This window comes from Myotis davidii, unplaced genomic scaffold, assembly GCF_000327345.1.
Source record: "Myotis davidii unplaced genomic scaffold, ASM32734v1 scaffold461, whole genome shotgun sequence".
In the NCBI taxonomy this organism is placed as follows: Eukaryota; Metazoa; Chordata; class Mammalia; order Chiroptera; family Vespertilionidae; genus Myotis; species Myotis davidii.
In genome coordinates this window covers 936537-959409 of record NW_006295825.1, presented here as the reverse complement: position 1 = coordinate 959409, position 22873 = coordinate 936537, and the positions used below count along the sequence as shown (strand labels likewise).

The 22873-nt window shown below is 51.5% G+C and overlaps 1 protein-coding gene across 6 annotated transcripts in view; it reads right to left on the bottom strand.

Annotated features, from left to right (window-relative positions):
- The window catches only part of MEGF11 (multiple EGF like domains 11), a 237328-nt gene extending 216320 nt beyond the window's left edge, over window positions 1–21008 (bottom strand). For all 6 annotated transcript variants that reach the window (XM_015568478.1, XM_015568479.1, XM_006770760.2 and 3 more), the window contains exons 1-3: window positions 20862–21008; window positions 16472–16573; window positions 11922–12022 (exon numbers count right to left, since the gene is read on the bottom strand). In XM_015568478.1, coding sequence (XP_015423964.1) covers window positions 11922–12022; window positions 16472–16573; window positions 20862–20959 — 301 coding nt within the window. In that variant the 5' untranslated portion in view covers window positions 20960–21008. The remainder of the gene's footprint in view (window positions 1–11921; window positions 12023–16471; window positions 16574–20861) is intronic.
- Between the last annotated feature and the right edge of the window lie 1865 nt (window positions 21009–22873).

The following is a 22873-nucleotide window of genomic DNA, read 5'->3' as shown; positions in this document are numbered from 1 at the left end:
GAAACCTCTCTGCTACAGAGGCCAGGGGCCAGGAGGAAATAAGGAGCTCGGCAAACCAGGAGGCGTTGATGGGGCTCAGCTCAAACCAGAGGGCTGGCCTCCCGGGACCTGGAATAGTGGTCTCAGTCCCTGCAGAGCCCCAAAACAGGGTCCCCAGACCCTTCACTCCCGTGTGACATGGGGTGCAGATACCAGAACTCTGGGAGGGACTCTGGGAACCCAAGGGACAGGGGGGAGTGGGGATGAGGGTCTTCTAAGAGGCAGGCCACCTTCCACTCTTGGGTCTCAGGGCCTGCTCAGAGAGGCACCCAGGAAAAGCCAGCCCACTTCCTTCTAGTCGACCAGGCCACACAGAGCACGTGTCCTGCTGGGCTCTGTGTTGGGCGCTAGTCAGTGTCCTGCAGCCTGGGCCCTCAGGGGCTCACTGCCAAGGGAGAGAGAGAAAGAAGCTGACCCCTGGAAGGGTGATAGGGGGAAAGGGGCTGAGATCAGGACTGGGAATGGGAGGGGCAGGTGTTGGCTGGGCTTCCCAGAAACAACGCAGCTTTTCCTGGAGTCTCCAACAGCCATTAGGCAGAAATTGGGAAGAGCAGGATCAGGGGTCTAGGAAGCAGGGAGAGCCTGTAGGAAGGTGCAGGGTGAGAGAGAAAGGAGAAGTTAGTTGCGTGGGTGGGAGGGGATTCACAGACTGTAGAGGGACCCTGGGGAAGTGAGATGCAGAAGGTCGAGTCTCAGCATGAAGAAGCCAGGGTACAGCATCTGAGTGAGCAGTAGTGGGGCACGTGGAGGGAAGTGTCAAAAAATATGGGAGGGGCCCTAACCGGTTTGGCTCAGTGGATAGAGCATCGGCCTGCAGATTGAAAGGTCCCAGGTTTGATTCTGGTCAAGGGCAATACACCTGGGTTGCGGGCACATCCCCAGTGGGAGGTGTGCAAGAGGCAGCTGATCGATGTTTCTCTCTCATCGATGTTTCTAACTCTCTGTCCCTCTCTCTTCCTCTCTGTAAAAAAATCAACAAAATATATTTTAAAAAATATGGGAGGGGACAAGGCAGAACTGGAATGGACTGGTGGTACCTCGATATTTTTGAGCCACTATCTGTGCCTGGCACACTGGAAGCCACTGGAGACCAAATGATATGTTTTAAAAGGTGCTCCTGGCCTTAGGAGCTTACAGTTAACTTGTTCATTCACTCATTCGTTCGTTCATCATTTATTGAACATCTACTATCTGCCAGACACTGTTCTAGGAGTAGGAATGTCAGCTAGGATAAACCAAAGTCCCTTGTTCCTATCAGACATATATTTCAGTTGAGAAATTTTAGAAAATAAAAAACCCCACATATATTCTATATTTCTATGTCAGGCAGTGACAATTTAAAAAAAAAAAAAAAAACAGAATAAGGGGGTAAACAAAGATGTGAGGGAGGGGACTATTTTGAGGAGACGGAGTGAAATAAGGGAGTGAGCCACGTGGGTATCTGGGGGAAGAGCATTCAGGCAGAGGGACCAGCACACGGGGCTCCCTGTGTGCCAAGGCGGGAATGTGAGACATAAGCAGAAAGAGCCTGGAGGCCGGCATGGGAGAGGAAGGCTGGGAGGAGTTGGGTCACAGAGTTAGCTGGGCCAGGCCATGTGGGGCTTGCAGCACAGTGAGAACATCAAAGGAACAGCACACGCCCAACAAGGACCAGAAATTAGAGGCGGCATTACACAGGTGCTGAGGGAATTCCGAAGATAGAAAGCCTTGGGGAAGTTTCCATAAAGACATGGGGAGCCAGGCTGGGACGGGTCAGCTCCTTCGCAGACGTTCCCTGGCCCAGGACGCCCAGCACGGGGACTTACATAAAGCCCGGCTGCTCCGACACTCATAAAGGCTTCTCCTCGGAGGGCCCCGTCCGTCCGGAGAGCAGGGTTTTAATTACAGCGGCAGCTGGTAATTAAGGAGCAGCGCCTAGATGCTTCCACAGCTGCGTCAGCACCCAGGACCCTGCTGGCACCTCTGGGGCTGCGGGAAAGGCCTACCCTGGAATTGAGGGCTGGGCCCGCAAACGCAGCCAGCTAGACCTCAGTCTCCTCTTCTCCCCGGAGCCAAGGTGCCTGAGCACGATCCTCACGGCTCTCCCATCCTGCACACACCTCCTAACTTGTCCTTCAGCCCTTCTCAGTCCTCCATGCTGCTGCCCGCCAAGCAACGGACGGAGCCCAGACGCCACCGTGAGCATGTGACTGGCTGCTGAAACCGTTAGTGACCTCATAAGGTGGTCCAGGCTCCTTGGTGTGGTGCTGCGGGTCCAGCCCAGCCCTGTCTCCCCCCCACTTTCTCCCCGTTCTTCCTGTGCTCCACGGTGCCCTGATGCTGCCTGCTCTTCCTACCTCTCTATGCTCACGCTGTTCCCCCACAAAAATAATACCATCCACTGTGGCTAACAGTTACCGAGCTCTTACTGCGTGCCAGGCCCTGTACCAGATGCTTTCTCTGTGGAAACTCACGACAGCTCAAAGGTATAGGTGCTTTATTTTACAGATGAGAAAACCAAGGTAGTGGGAGGTGCAACACCGTGCCCAGGGCCACACGGGAAGGAGGGGCCTTCACCCTGGTGCTGTCTTAGCCACTGCTCCTCGCTTGTCCTCCTCACGAGTTCCTACTCACCATTCAGACTCCACTCAAAACTAACCTCCTTCAAGGAGACTTCTTTGGCCCTCCCTACCCTGCAATTCCCCCGACAGAGTTAGTGGCTCCTCCTAAGAGACACCTCTCAGTCTTTGGTTAAAGTCTCTTTCCTTCATTCATACTCTCACTCCCTCAATCAATGATTTTTCAGCACAAGGGGCCAGGGCCTGTGCTTGGCCCGGGGAATAACATGGCTCCCTGCTCCGGGAACTCACTTTCGGGAGGAAGAGCTGGACAGGCGAGGAGCATCACAGTCAGTGGGACAGGCTGACAGCGGCCCAGAGGCTCTGGGTTCAGAGCACACAAACCACGGCCACGTGGATCCCACACACGTGGTGCTCTAGAGCAGTGGTTCTCAACCTTGGCTGCACATTACAATCACCTGGGAATCTTTCTAAAATCCTGATTTCTGGGCCTCATCCTCCGGAAATTCTGTTTTTTTTGTTACTAATGTTGTGGCCCCGCCCCATAACAAAGAAACAATTTCTGGAGGATGAGGCCTAGAAATCAGGATTTTAAAAAAGATTTCCAGGTGATTCTAATGTGCAGCCAAGGTTGACCACCACTGCTCTAGAGGAAACAGGAGGAATCTGAAATAGGTGCTAACAGAAGGGGTGTCCAGAGAACCCACTGGGCCTCAGGGAACCTGGACCGTGATGCACTCATTATTTCTTGAAGCCTGCAAAGCACTGACCAGTGGACAAGAGCAAACCTTTGGTGGTTGTGTTTCTCATTGTAAATGAGTTCACGGGCATCAGGGTTAAGCATCCGTATTTTATGAGTTCGGTCAGTGTGAATCAGCTCCAGCCCAGCCACTCTGGACATCCTACGTCACTGTTCTAAGCCCACAAGCTGGGGACCGCATCGTGGGGGCTGTGCTAACTTCGGTCACTCGGCGAGCACCTGCCAGGGAAGTCAGGCAGCCGTTCCTTCCCACCACCACCCTGGGGACACCCTCTGCTTCTTTGCCTGCGCATGTAAAGTGTGCTTACCATACTGTGACTGCCTATTTTTCAAAAGTTAAAAAAGAACACACACACATTTTCCCCTCTAGCCCAGGTGCTTTGTATTCATGTCCATCCCCGGGCTCAGCAGTGCTGGTCCTCTAGTAAATGTTGATGAATGGATGGTCAGATAGAGGAATGGATGCTGTCCTAGGCAGCAAAGCTCAGCACCAGGTGCTGGTGACCCAAGGGACAGCATCAGCACTGTGTCTGGGGAGGGCAGCAGGCAGGATTCCCTGGGGAGCCTCCTAAACCAAACCCACAGCTCTGCGCACGCACACGCACACGTGCGCACACCCATGCACACGCACGCACACACATGCACACACGCGCGCACACACGCGTGCACACACAGCAATCCCTTAATTGGTACCTTGATCTGGGCACCTATAGGGACCCACCTTTGCAACATTTTGAAATCAAACCAGTTTGTCTTCACTCCCTTCCTCTCCCTACAAACCTCTTGTCTGCCCTCTTGTCTGACCCCGCTTCTCTCTTCTGGCCACAGGTCCCTCCTGCCGAGGGGGAAGTACAGGAGGGGACACTGCTCCATCTCAGTGCCTGAGCTCTGTTTGTCCACGTGGACAAGTCACTTAGCCTCACCTGCCTCTGTGTCCTCTGCTGCCCAAGGACAGTGATTTAAACCACTTCCCTAGTCTGTGAGGAGCAGGCGGCATACGGTATGGGAAACGCTGGGTAAACCGCTGGACGCTACACTATTGTTTTATCATTGTTGGAAGTTAGTCCAAGAAAGCACCGAATTCGATGTCACAGGATCCAGTTATAATGCCCCCCACTCACTATAAAACAGGGGCCGTTCCAGTGACGTGGCAGAAAGTACGAAAATGCCCCCAAAATACAATACAATTTTTTTAAAAAAACATACAGTTGAGCTCTAATGAGAGAAAGGTAAATCCCTAAGTGGGTTCCTAGGAGTTACAGAAGGTCAGATGCTGAAGGAAAGTGGCTCAGGCAACGTCAGACCTGGCTGGCCTCTGCTCCTGGCCCCCACATAGGGGAGGTTCTGGCCCTGGAAGTTGCCAGATCCATGTAGAGGAAACTTATCATTGCTGCCCACCAGCCTAGAGAAAAAGCAAGGGATTCTGGATGAGGAAAAAAAGTCTCCCACAAGAAACAAAGAACAAGGAATGGGGGTGGGGTGGGGAGTGACTGCTTAATGGGTATGGGCCTTCTTTAGGGGTGATGAAAGCTTTAGAACTGGATAGAGGTCACAACTGCACAACATTGTGATGGCACTAAATGTCACAAAATCATACTCTTCAAAATGGTTACTATTATGTGAATTCCCCTTTTAAAAAAAATTTTAAAGGAAAAAGACCCTAAGTCTTCATCACACACAACATAGGCTCCCAAACCAAGTTAGGAAAGCAAAGGCTGGTAAGGAGCCAGTGAAAACCATTAGTGTGCCTAATAAGAAGATGCAAAACTTGTGTGTGTATAGGGCTCTTGCTCAACCCAGGGCGTGGGGGCTGGGGGGAAAGACTAGAGTTCACAGCAAACGAAAAAAATTACAATCTACATGAGGCCACAACCCACAGGAAAGGAGAATCAGCAGTCCCCATAAAAAGGAAAATTGATACTCGAGGAACTTGAACTAATAGAACTATATAGCTCAAGATAGAATGATCTGAAAGAGACCATAAAAGAAATATGTTTAAAATAATTAAAGCAATAAAAGGATTAGACTTCATAATGAAAGAATAGGACACTACAGAAACAGCATGCAGATCTGATAAAGAACCAATAGAACTCCTAGAAACAAAACATATCACTGAAATTAAAACCTCAACAGACAGGTTAATTAGCAGAGCTAACGGATTTGAATAATGGATCCGAGGAAGATGTCCAAGATGCAACACAGCGAGATAAAGAGATGAAAAATGAGAGCCCAGGAGAGAGAGAGGATGAAGTAAGAGTCCATTTTAGAGCTCCAATAGGAGAGAACTAGAGGGTGGAGGAAAGGAGATATTTGGAGATGGCTGAGAAATTTCCAGAAGTGTAAAGGACATGAAGCCTTGGCTTCAGGAAGACGTATACCTCTGAGGAGCAAACACTATGAATAAAAATAACTCCACACACGGACATATCCGAAGGAAACTGAAAAGCACTTCAGTGACAAAGTCCAGACAACGGAAAAACATCCTCAAACTGCTAAAGGAAAATGACTGAAAAGCTAGAATTTCATAGGCAGCTCAAGCATCATTCGAGAGTAGGGCAAAATAAAGGCATTTCCAGACAAGTAAAGCATAAGAGAGTTGGTCGCTTGCAGACTCTCCCGGAAAGAACTTTTTGAAAGAGACCTTTCAAGAATGCAACCAAACTGAGAAGTGAGATGCGAGAATAGATGAGGAGCAAAGAAATCAGTAAACATAGGAGTTAGCTTTAAGTAATAATCGACTGTATAAAACAACCACAATAATCAAACAGGGCTATCTAACCTCCAAAGTGGTGTGAGGCATTTAATGGGGTTAAATCTTCCCCACCTTCAGGTTCCCCCAGTGCAGCCAGTCCCCCAGGCCTTCAGCTGCTGCTCCCGCTCGGCCACCCAGTGCAGACTGACCCCACCGGGCCAGAGCAGTCCCTCCTCCCAGCCAACCTGACGAGGTGCCCAAGTCTGCTGAGCACCCCCGTACCCCCAGCCCACAGCCCAGCCAGGCCCATCAGCCATGTACCTGGAGCTTCTGGCTACTCCTCCGCTTCTGGGTTTGGATAAAAACTACACTGCAGGAGGCATGTGCTGGCATTCCCAGCGGCCACTGAAAGGGCCAGAGGACACCGCCCGGAACTTCGGGGGAGTTACCTCCCCATGGGGGAGACTCTGACCACGGGGAATAGGAGACAGGAGGCCTGGGCCGGTGAGTTCTCCTTGCTGGCTATGCTGAGACCTGCTTGCTCCCCGTGGCCCATCAGAAGAAGCCCTTGGTAAAGGGGATGCACCTGTTAAGCAACCTGCTGGGCTCTTTGCAATTCACTTGGTGAGCGCAGCAACCATCCTTTTGAATAGGAAGACTAGTGGTGTTCCAAGTGCGGTTCCCAGTCCAGACCCAGGAGCATCACCTGGGACCTAGTTAGAAATGCAAATTCTCCAGCCCCACCCAAACCTTCTGAACTGAGACTCTGAGCCTGGGGCCCAACAGTCTGTGTTGTAACAAGTCTTCCCGGTGGTTCTGATATTAGGTTACCAGGTGCTCGGTAAAACATTTGAACGGATTGTAATTTGTGATTACTGTGTGGAACCTGTGGTAAGCGTTACCACTGCTCACTAATTACGCTGGCCCTCGGCCTTCCACACCTGCCACAGCGCTCTCCTCTCTGCCATGGCAACACGCAACATTGCAGGGTTGCTGCTCCATCAGCCTGGGTCCTGGGGTGAAGGTGACAAGGAGCAGGCCATTGGCTAGCCCACAATGGACATGTAATATGAACAAAAAACGTTATTGTTTTAAGCCACTGGGTTTGGGGTATTGCTTGTCACTGCAGCATAATCCAGCCCATCCAGTCTGATGCAGGCTAATATTTTCCAAGTACAGAGCTTCACAAAATGCCTCAAACCCCCACCCCATGACTGAAAATGAGTTCTATCTGCAGAGGTAAAGATGCCCACTGCCCTATTTCACAAGGAGAAAGAAAGAAGTGTGCTTGCGCCCAGCGATCCTCAAGAAACATCTGAGGCCTAGGCAACCAAGGAGGAACAAGACTATCGCTTATCTGTGGATAACGGTCAGGTGTGGGCGGCTCTGGTGTGCGTGGTTGTAGAAAGGCTGCCGAGGGTGGCAGTTCTGGGCCAGAGGAAATGGTACAAATAGAAAAATAGTGTCACCTGCCTCTGAATGTGCTTTCCAGGACACTCATTCACTGTCTCATCTTTCTCCTTCCATACACCGAGATGCTCCATCCTATACCAAGTGGGACCAGAGAGGCAAAGGGACTTGCCCAAGATTGCACAGCAAGTTACTGCAGTCAGCCAAGGCTTTCACTCCGGGGCCAGTGTCCTTCTACCATGGCTGAGAAACAAGGCTCCAGGACGGTGGCTTTGGAGGAAGGTCAACGTCCCCATGGCTCTTCCCAGAGCTCAGGTGATGTTCCTGTGCAGAGTCCTGAGGACTCTCAACACTGGATGAGTTCTCACCAGGTTCTGGTGAACTTGGAGGTCCTCTGGTCTCTGGAAGGTGGGGAGGGGGTGGAGGACGGGCAGGGCTGCAGGGTTTTGGCTCCTGAACGCTCCCAGGTCTACAAGCTTCTCATCCAGCACCAGCATCCTGGGCATGATCCCGCACCCTCTCACTACCATTTCTCCTGCTCACGAGTTCCCCAACCCTCGGACTCCATTCTCTCACACACAGGTGACATAGCCTGCGGGGGACTGACACCCACCCATTACGGGTTGAATTGTGTCCTCCTCAAATTCATATGTGGAATTCCTAGCTAACACCCAGAACCGCAGAATGAGACCTTATTTGGAGATAGGTGTCAGAGACAGATAATCGAGTTAAAATGAGGTCATTGGGCTGAGCCCTAATCCAATATGACTGTGACCTTATAAAAAGGGGAAATTGGGGGACTGACACCCACAGGGGGAGGACTCCGTGTGGAGAATGGTTATGTTGCCACAGGCTGAAGAACTGGCAGAAGCCAGAGAGAGGCCTGGAACATCTGTCATAACCCTCAGAAGGAACTCACCTGCTAACACCTGGATCTCAGACTTCCAGCCTCCAGAGCTGTGAGACAATGAACTCATGCTGGTTAAGCCACCAGCTGTGGTGCTTTGTAAGAACGGCCCTAGGGAATTCATAACTGCCGCCCACTGCCAGCCTCCCCTCCCCTTCTCCCAGCCCAGATCTGCCCACCCTGCTCAGGCCCACTCCACATCCTTGCTGATGGGGCTCCCTCTCCCATCCACTCCAACAATGCCCTTCCATCAACTCAAACCCCGTGCGGCCGCGAGGGATCACAGCTCACAGCATTCTCTCCTGCCTGGTTTGTGTGGCCTGTCTAGCCGTTCCCACATTCCTCTCTGGCTGTTCTCTAATGACTTCCTGTACATTAGACTTGCCTTCCCAACAAGACTGTAGGATCCACGAGGGCAGGAGCTGTTTCTGACATTCTGTCCGCAGCACAGCGGGCATTTAAGAACCACTGGGCTGAAACACCCTTCCCAGGCACCCCCCTTCACTCTTCTCTGTAGCTGATTTCTTTTTTTTCTTTTTTAAATATATATTTTATTGATTTTTTTACAGAGAGGAAGGGAGAGGGATAGAGAGTTAGAAACATTGATGAAAGAGAAACATCGATCAGCTGCCTCCTGCACACCCCCCACTGGGGAAGTGCCTGCAACCAAGGTACATGCCCCTGACCGGAATCGAACCTGGGACCCCTCAGTCTGTAGGCCGATGCTCTATTCACTGAGCCAAACCGGTCAGGGCTGTAGCTGATTTCTGAATAACACTTGGTGAGTGGGCGTGGCCAAAAAGACAGCCTCTCCTCTTTATCCTGCCCTACTTTAGAAAGACGCCTGTCAAAGCAGCTACAACACTCGGTTGCACATATTTTTGTACTAGATCTTTTCCTTCCACTAGGCTGCAAGCTCCTCCAGGCAGCATCTACCTCTCATGTGCGTGCATAACCCCTGCATTTGCAACTAGTGTACGTTGAATGGATAAACATGAGCATATGGCCGAAACAACTGACCATGGGTCCAAAGACCCTTTAAGCATGTCAGAGGATCCACCAACCCCTGAAATTGTGTGCAAAGGGCCGTGTGCATGTGCATGTTTACATATGTAGTATGCATTTCCCCAGGGAGAGAGTCCATGGATCTCTGAGAAATTAAAATAAGAGCCAAGACTAAAAAAAAATGTTAAGACCCAAAGCTGCAGAGGAGGAAGGTGACATTTATGAAGCCCCTATCCCGTGCCTGATGGTTTAGGTATTACTATCTCCATTTACATGAGTGGAAACTGAGGTTCAGAGAGGTGATGTCTTGCCTATTCCAAGTGGTTCAGAGCAGACTCTGGAGCTACTAGTAGATTGCCTGGGTTCAAATTCCACTTTTACTGCTTTCCAGCTCAGTTACAGCGCGTTTAAGTGTATGGACCAAAATCACACAGCTAGAAAGTGGTGATCTTGGCTAAGTTACTGAATTGCTCTGTGACTCGGTTTCCCGATCTGTAAATTGGAAGTAGGAAGGGTTCCTACCTCATAGGCTGTTGAGAGGAGCTGATGTGCTGATGGATGTAAAGTGATCAGAATGGTGCTTGGACTCTGCAGAGGATGGTGATGAGGGTAAAGAGGAAGAAGCTGGTAGTGGCAGAGCTGAGATTCAGCCCAGGCCTGTGTGCCTCTTGCCCCTCTCTATCACCACTCCCAGCCTCAGCGCGCCACAATGCCCCCTCTCCCTGCCAGGACCCTCCTGCTCCCTCCTAGGAAAAGCCTCCCGTCCTGAGAAGCATGGCGTCCTGGGAGGACGGGCCGTGGCCACCAGCACGGCAGGCAGTGCCCAGCAGTTACATAAGGAGCAGGCGGCAGGTCATGAGCTGCCTTCCCAGTCAGCAAGACCGAGCCTGCGCAACCAGGACACTTAGTGCTCCTGCCTTGCTCTTCATTTTCCAAGAGCTTGACCAGCATCCACTAAGGAAATTAGAAGGGGAAGGTGCTCATCCATTCCTGGGGCCCCGTGCTCACATCCGAACTCCATTCATGATTTCTCTGAGTCTGTCACTGCGCCCTGAGCTCAGAAGGGCCGCACACACCCATCCTGCTCCGTCTTCATGGCTGCATGTCCCACCGGCAGCCTGAGCCTCGCTCCAGTCCAGGCAAACAGAGGAGCAGCTGTAAGGTCTTGATTCTGACCTCACCTCTACACCTGGTTCCCATAGTAACCCCGTCCCAGGTGAAGCACTGACCACGCCTTGGCCCCGCCCAGCCTCTGCACTGCTTTTTGAGTCTGCGTTGGGCTAGTATCTTTGTATTTTTCCTGCAAACCCATCAGTATTGACCCCATTTGCCGGAGCATTTTTCATTCATTCCTGTAATGCAATTAGAATCGAGTTTCTCCAGCATTAGGGGAGATGTAACAACAGTAGGGGAAAATTGTCGTTTCATTCCCAACATCAACACGCCCACTCTGCCCAAATTCTCTCTCTGGTGCTAGCTCGCTCTACCCACCCAGATGGCAAGGAGAATGCTAACAAGGAAAATCACTCTTCAAATCTGCCTCCAAATGCAGAGGCAGAAGCTGTGTGGGCGGCCTCCCCTCAGTAATTAAACGGGGGCTCCAAGCTTCTCTGACAGTGTCTGGCTGAGGAAACTTTCGAATGCCCACTGGAGAGCCCCAGACGGGTCCCCTCCCACTGGTCAGAGGTGCGTGGGGAGAGTCCATTAGACTCCAGCAGGGCCCTCACCCATTCTCCCAGAGAGGGTCAGCGACTTGCCAAAGCTACATGCCTGGGAAGCTGAGGCCAAAACCCTGACCTGCAGGCTCTTACTCCCGGGTGTCTCCCACTGTACCACACTGTCCCCCACCCAGAGGGCCTGCAGCTGCTAGCAACTCACCCCTGGTTCCCAAGGCTTCAGTTTACTGAGCCACTGCAGACAAAAAGTGAAAGAGGGAACAAGTGTCTTTCATGAACCAACATTTTCTTTGGTGTATTCCAATTCTTTTTAGAAACCTTCCCACTTCCTGGAATAGGTCCCTTGTGATGTCTTACTCTTGCCATCCTCCTTCGAGGTACCATGATTTTGTCAGCCAGTAATCAAGCCTGCCTTCCTTCCCCCCATCCATCCATCCAACCCTCATCCATCCATCATCCATCTATCTCTCCATTCATTTATCCACTCAGCTTCCCTTCCATCCCACAAAGCCTTCTTGAGCACCTACTATGCCCTCAGCTCTGTGCCAAGCACTCAGCACTTCTTCCCCACTGCTCCCCAGAGCGCCCACTCCAGAAATGCCCACTTCTCTCCTCACCCCTTCAGAGCCTAGGCCTGACTCGCTTCCATCAACCCTCTTAGGAGGTTGATGTGATAGACAATTTTGTGCTAATGTTCTCGCATTAGACCCATTGTTCCCTCCGAGCTGGCAGCAGGCAGGGACTTCGGAGTTCTGAGGTCAGCTGAGACCTGCGGCCCAGGACCCGAAAGACGGCTCTACCTCTCTTCCCCTCGGAACCCCCTCCCTTCCCTCCCACCCCCACTGAGGCCAGAGCAGAGGCAACCCCTACATACGTATGCAGAAGTCTCCATTCTCGTAGTAGCCAGGGCAGCACTGGGACCTCCGCCGGTACATGGTCCGGAGGCCACGCCGATACGCCGTCTTATAGCTGATCCTAAGGCGCAGGGAGAAAGCCACTTGAAAGTATTGAAAATCAATCACTCCTGTTAGAATGATATTTGTGTTAAGCTCTATTGAGGATGCCATTCAATAATCACTTTAAAATGCATGGTGGCTTCGAATATGAAGGAACACAATAAAGAACAATCGATGGCGGGGTTTGGGCAATGTAATACCGAATGAAACGGTGTTCGTTACACCTACTGACTTCTCCCCACTCCCTTCAGAGTGATACTGAGAAGGGTTGCAGGAGATGCTGTCTGGGTGACATTGTGGAGGGTAACGGGACTTTTCCTTAAAACTTCAAGGCCCTGTGCTGGAGGGGCCCAGGGGGTGACTTGGATGGGACTGGGATTTTGAGAGTTTCTGTGCCTCCTGCCAACACCCCAACAAGCAGGCTGCTTATGGCCCCCTGGAAACGGGTCCACTCATCTGGAGAACTGGAGCACAGTCATTAAAAGGACCCTCTGAGTGTGACTCAGACCCAGAGGTGAGTTAATCTCCCTCACACCAAAATCAGCACCTCCTGCAAAGGGCTCTGCCTGCCGTCCCTGGGAAGACTCAGAACCAAGCCTGGCTCTCAGAGAATGAAGCTACATACGGAAGGGAAGCCGAAAGGCCCGGAGAGCAAAGGGCATTCTGGACTGGGAATCAGAGACCTGGGTTCCCGTCCTTCTGCTGACATGGGCGTGGAGACATCGCCCTGTGCCAGAGAGATTTAAAGGCAAAATCTCCTTCCCTTCCCTCCTTGAGGCAGGTAGCTCCTTTATGCCCTTTATTTCATTTCTTTTTAGGGTTTTTATTCTTACTTAATTGTATGTACTGCCTCCCACTTTGTTTTATGGATGAGAAGACCGAGATTCGGAGAAGTTGACTTGCTCGAGGTCACACAGCTAAACAGTTTTAGAGCCAGGATTCAAACCTGCGTCAGTCTAATTTCAAAGCTACTAGCTTAACCTGCTGCCCTGTGCCAGCTCCCACAGGGTGGCTTGCTGGGCTTATGGGATGGCCATCGTGAGAGTAAGGAAAGGGCAATGGATGGTGTGAGAACTGAGTCCGCAGGAGGGAGTCAATGGGACATTGAGAGCAAAGCTCCTTCTTACACATAGGGTCATAATGGAGGAGATCTGAAGTGGCCAGGAAGGACCAGAACGAGAAAGCAAGTTCCCAAGGTCATGTCATTTAACTAGGACTCAACACAGGTCCTCAGGTCTTGAGGCCAGAGCTCTCTCACTTCCCCGCCAGCACCGGGGGTGCATGGCCTGTGGACCCCGCCTCAGGGGGCAGAGAGCAGGGGCCGGTCGTTGCAGATGCCGACAGTCTGCTTTCCAGGGAGGGTCAGGCCAACGTGGGAAGGGAGTCCTACCACACAGGCTCCCAGTCCTTAAAGCCCTCGCTTTATGACAAATGACAGTGTGGGACTCTGGGGAAATCTGTGATATTTGGGAATGTCGTAAACTAAGGTCATTCTACTTTGTCAAAAACCCATAATGGAAAGCAAGCTGCTCTCAGAGTGAGGCTACTTTCCCGGCACAGGGAGGCAGCTTCGAGGCGGTGTAAGCACCTCTCAAGTAAAGAGCAACTGGGGTTGACTCGGAGGTCACCAGTCCATTCCTCCCTCCAAACAGGGCTCTCCCCAAACCCTCCATGGAGAGGTGGTCTCGACATCACCACAGCCTCTCAGGAGAGAGATGCTCCCACTGCTGCTGGCCTGCCCATCCCTGCTTGCTCCCAGTGCTGGGGTGAGAAGTGGGAGAGGGAAGGAGCCGGGGCCAGGCTGCTGTCAGGAGAACGATGCTGCGTTCGTTCAAACAAGGCACTCCGCACGGAGCAGACTGATGGTGCCGCTGTCAGCCTCACACTCTGGGTCATCAGGAAGGCTGCAAGGCGACTCAATAATTTAGCAAAATAATTCGTGTTCCAGGAATGCAGCCTATTTTAATGAGCAGCCACTCACTCACCCTTCCCCAGCGGTGATGGACGGCAGCCGGGACTCCAAGTCCCCAGCAAAGCCACGCCACAGAGCAAGCTTGGCTGGCCCAGAGCCCGGCTGGCTCAGGGAGGGAACGGGACTTCTGTTTCTGCCTCTGCCTTGACCAGGTCCACAGGCAGCTAACTCGGCACAACCGGTGGAGTTGGGAGGAGGCATTGGGTCCCACCTCCTCATTTCACAGCCAAGGGCTTAGGAAGGGGACGGGATAATGGCTGAGTAGTTCCTGTTAGACCAACCCTCCTGCAAACAGTTATACAATCTGGGGAAAGTAGAAAAAACAACTACCTGAAGCCACTAGGGAGAGAACAAAGGTAGATACTAGAGCTGAGTAGACACTTGGAAGAAGGGAATGACACTGGGCAAGGTTAATCCAAGGACAGACCAAAGTCAGCAATAAAAACTCCAGATGGTTGCCCTGACCGGTTTGGCTCAGTGGCTCGAGCGTCGGCCTGTAGACTCAAGGGTCCCAGGTTCGATTCCAGTCAAGGGCATGTACCTTGGTTGTGGGCATATACCCGGTAGGGAGTGTGCAGGAGGCAGCTGATCGATGTTTCTCTCTCATTGATGTTTCTAACTCTCTATCCCTCTCCCTTCCTCTCTGTAAAAAATCAATAAAATATATATTTTTTAAAAAAACTCCAGATGGCTAAAATTTAGACAGAAGACATGCAGCCTTACTGGCTTGAAGACCCACAGGACAAATACAGGGTGGACTCGACAACTAGAGAGTGGAAAGGGAAACTCCAGAAAGACAAGAGCCACAAAGAGGAAGCCCATACTCTTGGTAAAAATCTGCCCAAGCTTCTGCCCCCTGAAATTATGTGTGTGGAGGGCAGGTTACAAGCAGCCCAGGTAAGGCTAAAACTAGTGAACTCTCAGTTTGGAAATTGAGTTTATCTGGCTGATAAAACAAACAAGCAAGCAAGCAACAATGAACTGATACTCCCTGGAGGAGGGGTGGGGAACGCCCGGCCCACGGGGCGTTCATTTGGTCTGGCCCTGCTTGTTTTCCTAGCAACATAGTTTTCAAGTTGATAATTTTGTATGGCCTCTGAATACTGTTATAAATATCCAGGTGGCCCTTGGCAGAAAAAAGATTCCCCACCCCTGCTCTAAAGGAACATAACAGAATTCAGTCTTTACCGTCTCTGCTGTTCATAACAGTCAGCATACAATGAAAAATTACTAGACATATAAAGAAACTAGAAAAATGTTACCTACATAAGAGAAAAGGCAATCAATGGAGACCAACCTCGAGATGGCCCAGTTGTTGGATTAGCAGGCAAGGATTTTAAAGTGGTTATTGTATCTATGTTCAGTGTCTCACAGGAAGTTACTAGAAAACCCCAAATGCCAGGACTTCGGCTTTTCAGCATAGAGTGGGTTTCCCCTCCACATGCTACCCACCATGACTCCTGCATGAATCCCAAAGAGGGACTGAGCCCGCAAGGAGGAGGCAAGGAACGCTGGAACCAACACAGGTGCTCAGCAACTAGGAAGTGAACCGTCTGGGCTCTCACTCATTCCCTCTTTTACTCTTCATCTGCTGCTTTTTCAACCCTGAAGTAATAATGCCACCTTGGGTCTAATACCTCACCGTTCTCCATTCTCCCCTGCACTTTCCAAAGGACTTTCGTATCCCTGGCCTCACAGGACCTGCAGGTAGGTAAGGCAAGGATCACTCATCATGGCTTGCCCAGGGTCATCCAATAAAACATGTTCTCTCTTCCTTCCTTCCTCCTCCCTCCCCCCGCCCCGCCACCTCTGCCTGTGACATGGGAGCATGTCATGATTTGGAGGAGGGCTGACGCAAGGGAGCAGGATTCCCACAGGCAGTGGTTGAGATGCTGAGAGGGTGTTGACCTCTAGCCTGCACTCTGTTCTCCAAGGCATGGGACTTCATCTGCTCGGGGTCGGGGGTGCGGAGGGGGAATGGCTGTTCTAGGTTGGATTTCCCCCCAAAAGCAGACCTGAAACAAGGATTCAAGGACAAGTCCTTTATTTAGGAGGTGACCCTAGAAAGCACTAGGAGGGGAACAGGAAAATGAGACAGGGAAACAAAGGCAGCCAATGTAGGGTGTGCTATTGAGCAGGTTACTGCTATGGGTGACCAAGCGCCTCTGGGATGCACTCAGAGTTGTCCCCTCTATTCTCAGAGGCAGGAAGCTGGGGTATTTACCTACCAACTCCCTACCTGTTACTGGTTGAGGAATGCCCCCAAGGACATTAATTCTCAGGTGCCTCTAGCCTGACTGGCCCCGTTGCTCCTCTGGCCAGAAAGAAGCCCTCAGCAGAGCATCTCTGGGGTTTAGGGTGAAGAGTGAATACCAAGGGGATACAGGTGATACACTGACCACATCTGTCACAGTGGCCTTTTACTAACTGGCAGAAAGGCAAACGCTGAGGGCCCAGTACCCTTTCCCTGCCCCGCCATCTGAGAGAGGTACTCACCTGTGCCTGGTGCACTTGAACCAGTTGAGGATGTCTGTGCATCGTGTGTAGTAGATCTGGTCAAAGGGGTGTGCGTATGATTCTTGGACAGTCACGGCGTAGCTGAGAGCCAGACAGGAGATGGAAGACACAGTCAGCACTTGGGAATCTGAGCTGATATTCAGGATGGAGCCTCCCTCCCCAGGGAAGCCAGGCCTCAGCCAAGTGTCCAGGGGCTCCAACACCCCCTCTCTCCTGCCCCACTATCCTCCTTCTGCCCTGGATACCCTTGGCATCCACACCTCCCTGATGCCTGGTTGGATCTAGGACACTGCCTTACTGCCCTTTGGCCCTGCTCATTTCCTGAAATTCTAATTCATTAGTTCATTTAACAGAGAAAGAATAAAGGAGGGTTTAGGTTTATTCTATGTGGTTTTAGAAAGCAGAGCCAACAGTTTTAAAATATGTATTTAGCCCAGCCAGTGTTGCTCAGTGGTTGAGTGTTGCCCTATGAACTAGGAGGTCACGGTTTGATTCCCATTCAGGGCACATGCCCAGGTTGCGGGCTTGATTCCCAGTGTGGGGTGTGCAGGAAGCAGCCGATCAATGATTCACTCATCATTGATGTTTCTATCTCTTGCCCTCTCCCTTTCTCTCTGAAATCAATAAAAAATGTATTTTAAAAAATACATGTGTTTAGATCTTTATGGTTTTCAAAACACCTGCATGGAAGTTAATTTTTGTAGCAACTCTGTGAAGTAAGTGGTCCCATTTTATAGATGAAGAAACTAAGGCTCAGAGAGAGGTGACTTGCCCAGGTCACACAGCTGGTAGCAATAACTGTCAATATGTATTGACTGCCCCGAATTAAGTGTTTTAAACCCTTTTAATCCTCATACAATCTTATAAGGTAGATGGCATTGCTATATCCTCATTTCACAGCTGACAAAACTGAGCATCAGAGAGGCTAAGTGACTTCCCCAAAGTTACCAGTTACCTTCTGCGCTACCAAGGTGCCTGTTCGTTGTAAAAATGGACCCACAGGTGGAAGCCACAGGGAAGCAGGTCTCAACTTCACAAAAACAAGCCTTCCCTCCTGCCCACCCTGCCAGGAGTTGTATGAGAAGGCAGCCAAGCCAGAACATAAAGCACAGACTCACACCTCCTGTGCAGGCTGAGATTTCAGGATTCATTTTTATGTATGTTGGTACTATTCCGTGTTTTCCTCCCAGAAGGCTCATTGACCTGGGCCAGATGGCCAGGTCCAGGCTATAAAAGCCCGTCTGCTTTGCCTGAGGAAACTGTGGGTTTACTTCCAAGGGGTCTGGGCAGACCAGCTCCCTGACTCAGTCCACAGCAGGCGCTCTGACGCCGGAAGTGTGAAAGGTCTAGAACTCAGAAAGAGGCCAGAGCAGTCAGCCCTGTCCAGGAGGGAGAGGCGGGTGGGACATGCTGTTCTTCTGAAGCACTGAGGATGTCAGAGGGCCTTGCTGAGCTTCTACCCAGCAAGCCATGCCTCAGAGGCACATATCTATGCAGACTTGGCCCAAAGCCCCGTTTTATCTCCAGGCTTGGAGAAACGGAGGCAGCTCCACATCCACCCCTAGCTTCCCTAAGGCCCCTTCCACTCTGAAATTCCAAATTCCATGACCCTGTGCTCTGACACTTCACTTAGAGGAGGGAGAATGAATGGATGAGAGTGCATGGGGGCTCTGGGACAAGATTGAAACCTGTCTCTTGTTAGCAGCATGTCCTTAGACATACAAGACTCCTATAAGCCTCCCTTTCCTCACCTGGAAATCTGTGCTAAATATTCCCAGGGACTTCATGTAGCTATTGTGGGGATTAAAGAGGGCAATAGTAGTGTCTACATCTCAGGGTGGGGGGAAGATAATAAATGCAAAATGCGCAGTGTCTAACATGCTAGCCATCATTACTATAAGACTGGCAACCGCTCACCTCCTGTGCCAGGCACTGAGGAATATTTCCTCCCGGACCATGGTAGGGGAGCCAGAGCAAGACCCACCCACAGAATGGCCTCCCTGCCTTTGTTAAGCACTCAAGGGTTCAGACACCCCCGCCCCCCCCCAGCATTGGGGACAGTGGGTGCTCAGAGAAAAGGCATCAGCCCCTGGGAGGGGGCGGGGAGGGGGTCATGAGGGACAGAGCTGGCTCTGCAAGAGTGCCCTGAGCCAAGCAAGTCTGTCAACAAGACCTTGAACCAACTCCAAGACTCGGGGTGAAGTGTGTGCCCCCGGTTTCATGGCTGAATGGTTTAACATGCTCATTTGCCAACATGCTAATGAGAGGCCAGATTAATCTGGTAGAGCTGGGCTTTACTAGCCCGGGGAGGTCTTTCCGCTGGGTTTTATGGTGGAGGTGTATAATTAACGAGGAGCCCGCCAGAAGCACTAATCCAACGGGGAAGTTCTCCCCAAGAGGTCTCTGGGGACCGGAGTGTGTTTCTGGAATGACACAGACTAGATCCATCCGTGTGTAACTGGCAAGAGAGCTCAGTTGGAAAAGCCGAGAAAAAGGAGGTGCTTGGTATCACAGGGCATCGCTTTGAGGGGGTTAGAGATGCCCAGAGCGTCCTCAGGCCTCATTTTAGCTGTTAGGGTTACTCTTTGTTCTCCCACCATAGCTACATATTCAGCTGACAGCCTTGGAAACCTGAAATGCCAGCTCTGGGCTCAGAATATGTTCACCTTCCAAACTTGTTCATGTTGGGCAGGTTTAGAAACTTAGGGCGTTTGGTTTAAGTTTGAACTGATCCACTGGTGCAAATGGGACCCAGACAAAGGGGAAGTCAGGGTGGGCTTCCTAGAGGAGAGAGACCTAGTTGGAGGCAGTAGGAAAGGCCGAGGTGAGCAGAGAAGGAGGTATGCGGGCAGGAAGCAACTGTCTCAATGGGGACGGGTGGACAAGTCAGGGCTGATGAGACTAGAGTCCATAAACCAGAGACTAATATGGGATTCCACCTGCTCGCCTTCTCACCCACTGGGAAATAAAGGTTTAAATTCACCATAACCAGGAGGCCAAGGGACCTGAATCATCTCACGATCACCTTATGAAACCTTACATCTTCCTCATGGAAACCTTATGAAAAATACATATTCCTAGGTTCCACCCCAGACCAATGGAATTGGAGTCTCAGCAGACTCCGTGTTTCATTCACATTCCCAGTGAGCCTGGTGTGCATAAAACCTGTGATAGCCATTCCTACAAAGACAGAGTTGTCAACAAGAAAAGGCAATCAATTATTAGCTTTTTGTTCCGCAACGCACTTTTGTGAAACTGGTTCCCTGACCCTCCAACAAGCCTGAGGTTCATTCTCCCCCCTTCCACCTTACAGAGGTGGCAGTAGGCTCAGAATGGTTAGGAGACATGTGCAAGGTCATAGAACTAACAGTTGGAAAACTCCAGACTTCAATGAACCAGGGTCTACTGGTCATAGATCTCGTGTTCTTCCCACTTCACTGAAACGGGGCACACTGCCTTCTGCTCCAGCCTGACTCTGTTCGACTCCCCGTAGAGCGCCAGTCACCAAAAACCATGCTGGTGCAGGCACTGTCCCTCCAGAGCCCTGGGTGAGGGGCTTTCCCTGCCATGAGACGGGACATTCACCCTCATGGGCATGGAGCATGGACCACCCCTTCACCTGTCCTCCTCCGCCATCTGCTTCCCCCATCGGGCCCTCGTCTTAATTTTATTCATTTGATTTATTAACATCTAAGTGGCAGAGTCATCCTGGTCAGCATGGCCAATCAATTCCAGGGTTTAATTTCGTTTTTCCTGATTGGGTCTCTGGTCACTGTCCTCTGCTCACCAAAATCAATACGTTAACCTTGTGCTTCAAAGTCAGACTGTCTGCAGGGCCCTGGCCTACTCCCCGAGGACCTCGTGCCACAGCCGGCTCTTCTGCCTCTGCCCTCAACTGCCCTTCCCTGAGCAGCCCTCCAACCCCCTCCCCCATCTCCTCAGGGCAGGCTGCTGGCCGCCCACATGTCCAGGCTGCTGCACTGCTGCCAGTCCTGGGAGACCGGGAAAGACTTTATTGCATCAGAAAACAACATATCTGGACCAGAACAACTCAATGCACCCACCTGGCTGTGAATGGGCACTGGGCCTCTACTTCCTCGTCTGTAAAATGACTGGGAAGTGGGAATGCAGGGAGGAACATGAGTACATTGTCAACTGTGAGACTGCATCACTTAAATGGCCTGTCACTCAACCCCCTGCACCCTGACCTCCCACCACCCTGAGTCTCAGACAGAATCTGTCCTGCTTTGTCCTGTCTTTCAGCTCCATGCTGTCTCTCTAGCTGGACTGTTGGCCCTCAGTGGACAGCTTCTGTCCCGACAGTGCAAAGCTCAGGTGAGTGCCTGGCCATCTGAGGCCCATGCCTTACCTCTCCCAGTGGCTGCACACGTTGGGGTCCTCGGGGTTCAGAGAGAGGACGGTTTGCAGGAGGGAGAAGACAATGAGCCCTGCCCCTGAGCGTGCCATCCCGGGTCCTGTGCAGGAGAACAAAGGAGGTAGCGTCAGTGACCAGCCACATTCCCTGGCATTTGTTTGGCGCTGAGACTTCTCACATGAAGCGGCTAAGCAGACCGGCTAAGCAGATGAAGTTCCCCATCATCGCTGCGCAATGAACATTTGATATTTTTACATGTGCAGTCTTTGACTAATGCAGTAACACTTCGCGGGTTCTGAGCAACCAAGGAGTAGGAAGCCTGACTCAGGGAAAAGTCAAAATCCCAAACCGGGGCATCTAAAAGTGTTTCGGCTTACGCACCGCTTTGAGACTCTAATGAAAGTTAGAGACTTTCTCCCCAGAAAAATGCCCCCCACACATTTGGCGATGATTTCAGGGTGTGCTCAGGCCCATGAGCCCATCCCTGGACCAAGAGCCCCGATTTAACTACTTTACAGGCAACGCCCTCCCTCTGTCCTCTTCTCCCTCATCTTTGATGTTCTTTGCCCACTCACTTCCTCTCCCTACACCCCCTCCTGCCACGAAGGAAGAGAAGAAGGTGGCTGGGGTGGCCCTGGGGGAGCTTCCAGGCAGCTCTGGTCAAGCAAGCCACCCAGAGCTGCGTCTTGCTTCTCTGCTCCTACGGGATATGAAGTCACTGCCAGCCAGAGTGACATTCGTTAGAGCACGTGGTTCCCACCAGGGGATGGAGGGCTTGGGCAGCTTCGTAGGGGAATTCAGGGAAGCAGTTTGTTGAGCTCATCCAAGCCCCTAAAGGGACAGCCTGTGACAGGCGTTAGTGTGCCTACAAAGAACGCCAACCTCCTTGTCCCCAACAAAGGACTCCTCACAGAGAACCATTGAGGTGAGAGTGGCTGAAATGACCCCTGAGAACTTCCAAAGGGTTCCCACCGAGTAGGGGTGCAGGGGGCTCCAGAGCCACCTCGGGGACCTGGAATCCCTATGTGCTCACACATCGGCTACAGACTAAAGGGACACCATGACTCAGAAGATGGCACCGTTTTTCATGCATACACAGGTGCTATCATGATTTGATCAGAAGCTTTACTGAATTCAGAGTAGCTTTTCTTCTCAACCACAGTAAAAAAATGCAACTCCTATCAACTGGGGGCCAGGGATGGTATTAAAAATATGTTGACACTGGAAAGGGGTCCCCAGCGTGAAAAGAGGTTGAGCTTACAGATGAGGAAGCATCACCCGCTGTCTCCGTGGGGCAGAGGAGAGGGGCACGGATGTGGCACACGCCCCCTCTTGTACACAGAGGTAAGCTAAACGGAGCTCCTGTCTTCCTGAAATGTTCGCCGCTCTTCACCCCATCCCCAATATGTCCTTGTTAAACTCTTTCTTACCAGCTCCTTCAAAGATAAACAAATGTCGCCAATTCTGTAACGCCATGGGGGTCCAAATTAATGATTAATGAGGTTTTTCTCTCTATTTGAGATCTGGAAATAATCTGGCGAAATGTATTCTGAAAATCGGTTCGAAAGGAGAACAGGGATCCTGGTGTTTCTGCTCAATATGCAGAGTCCGGGAGTGGGCAAGCCAAGCCGCACCTCTCCCCCCACCCCACCCTGATCCTGGTCCTCAGAGACCTATCCCCCTCCGCAGCTCGCCCTTCACAAACTGGAGTCCACAGGTCATTCCAACCCCTTCTCCTCAGAGAGGAGATGCCCCCGCTGAGGGAGAGCCTGCGCAGGGTGCCGCACTGAGTCTTAGTGATGAGAATATTCTTCCAGGCGGGGTTGGGGCTGACCAGACATCAGGGAAATCACATTAAAAAGTGAACTAAGGGACACCGCACCCTGAAAGGCAAGGAGCCTGAATGCCAACTGCAGAGGACGCCCCTTCTTGGTTCTCTCTGTGGCCCCGTCTCCTTACCTTGGCTGCCTCTGGAATCGCCAGCATTTTCCTGAAAGGACCCGCCC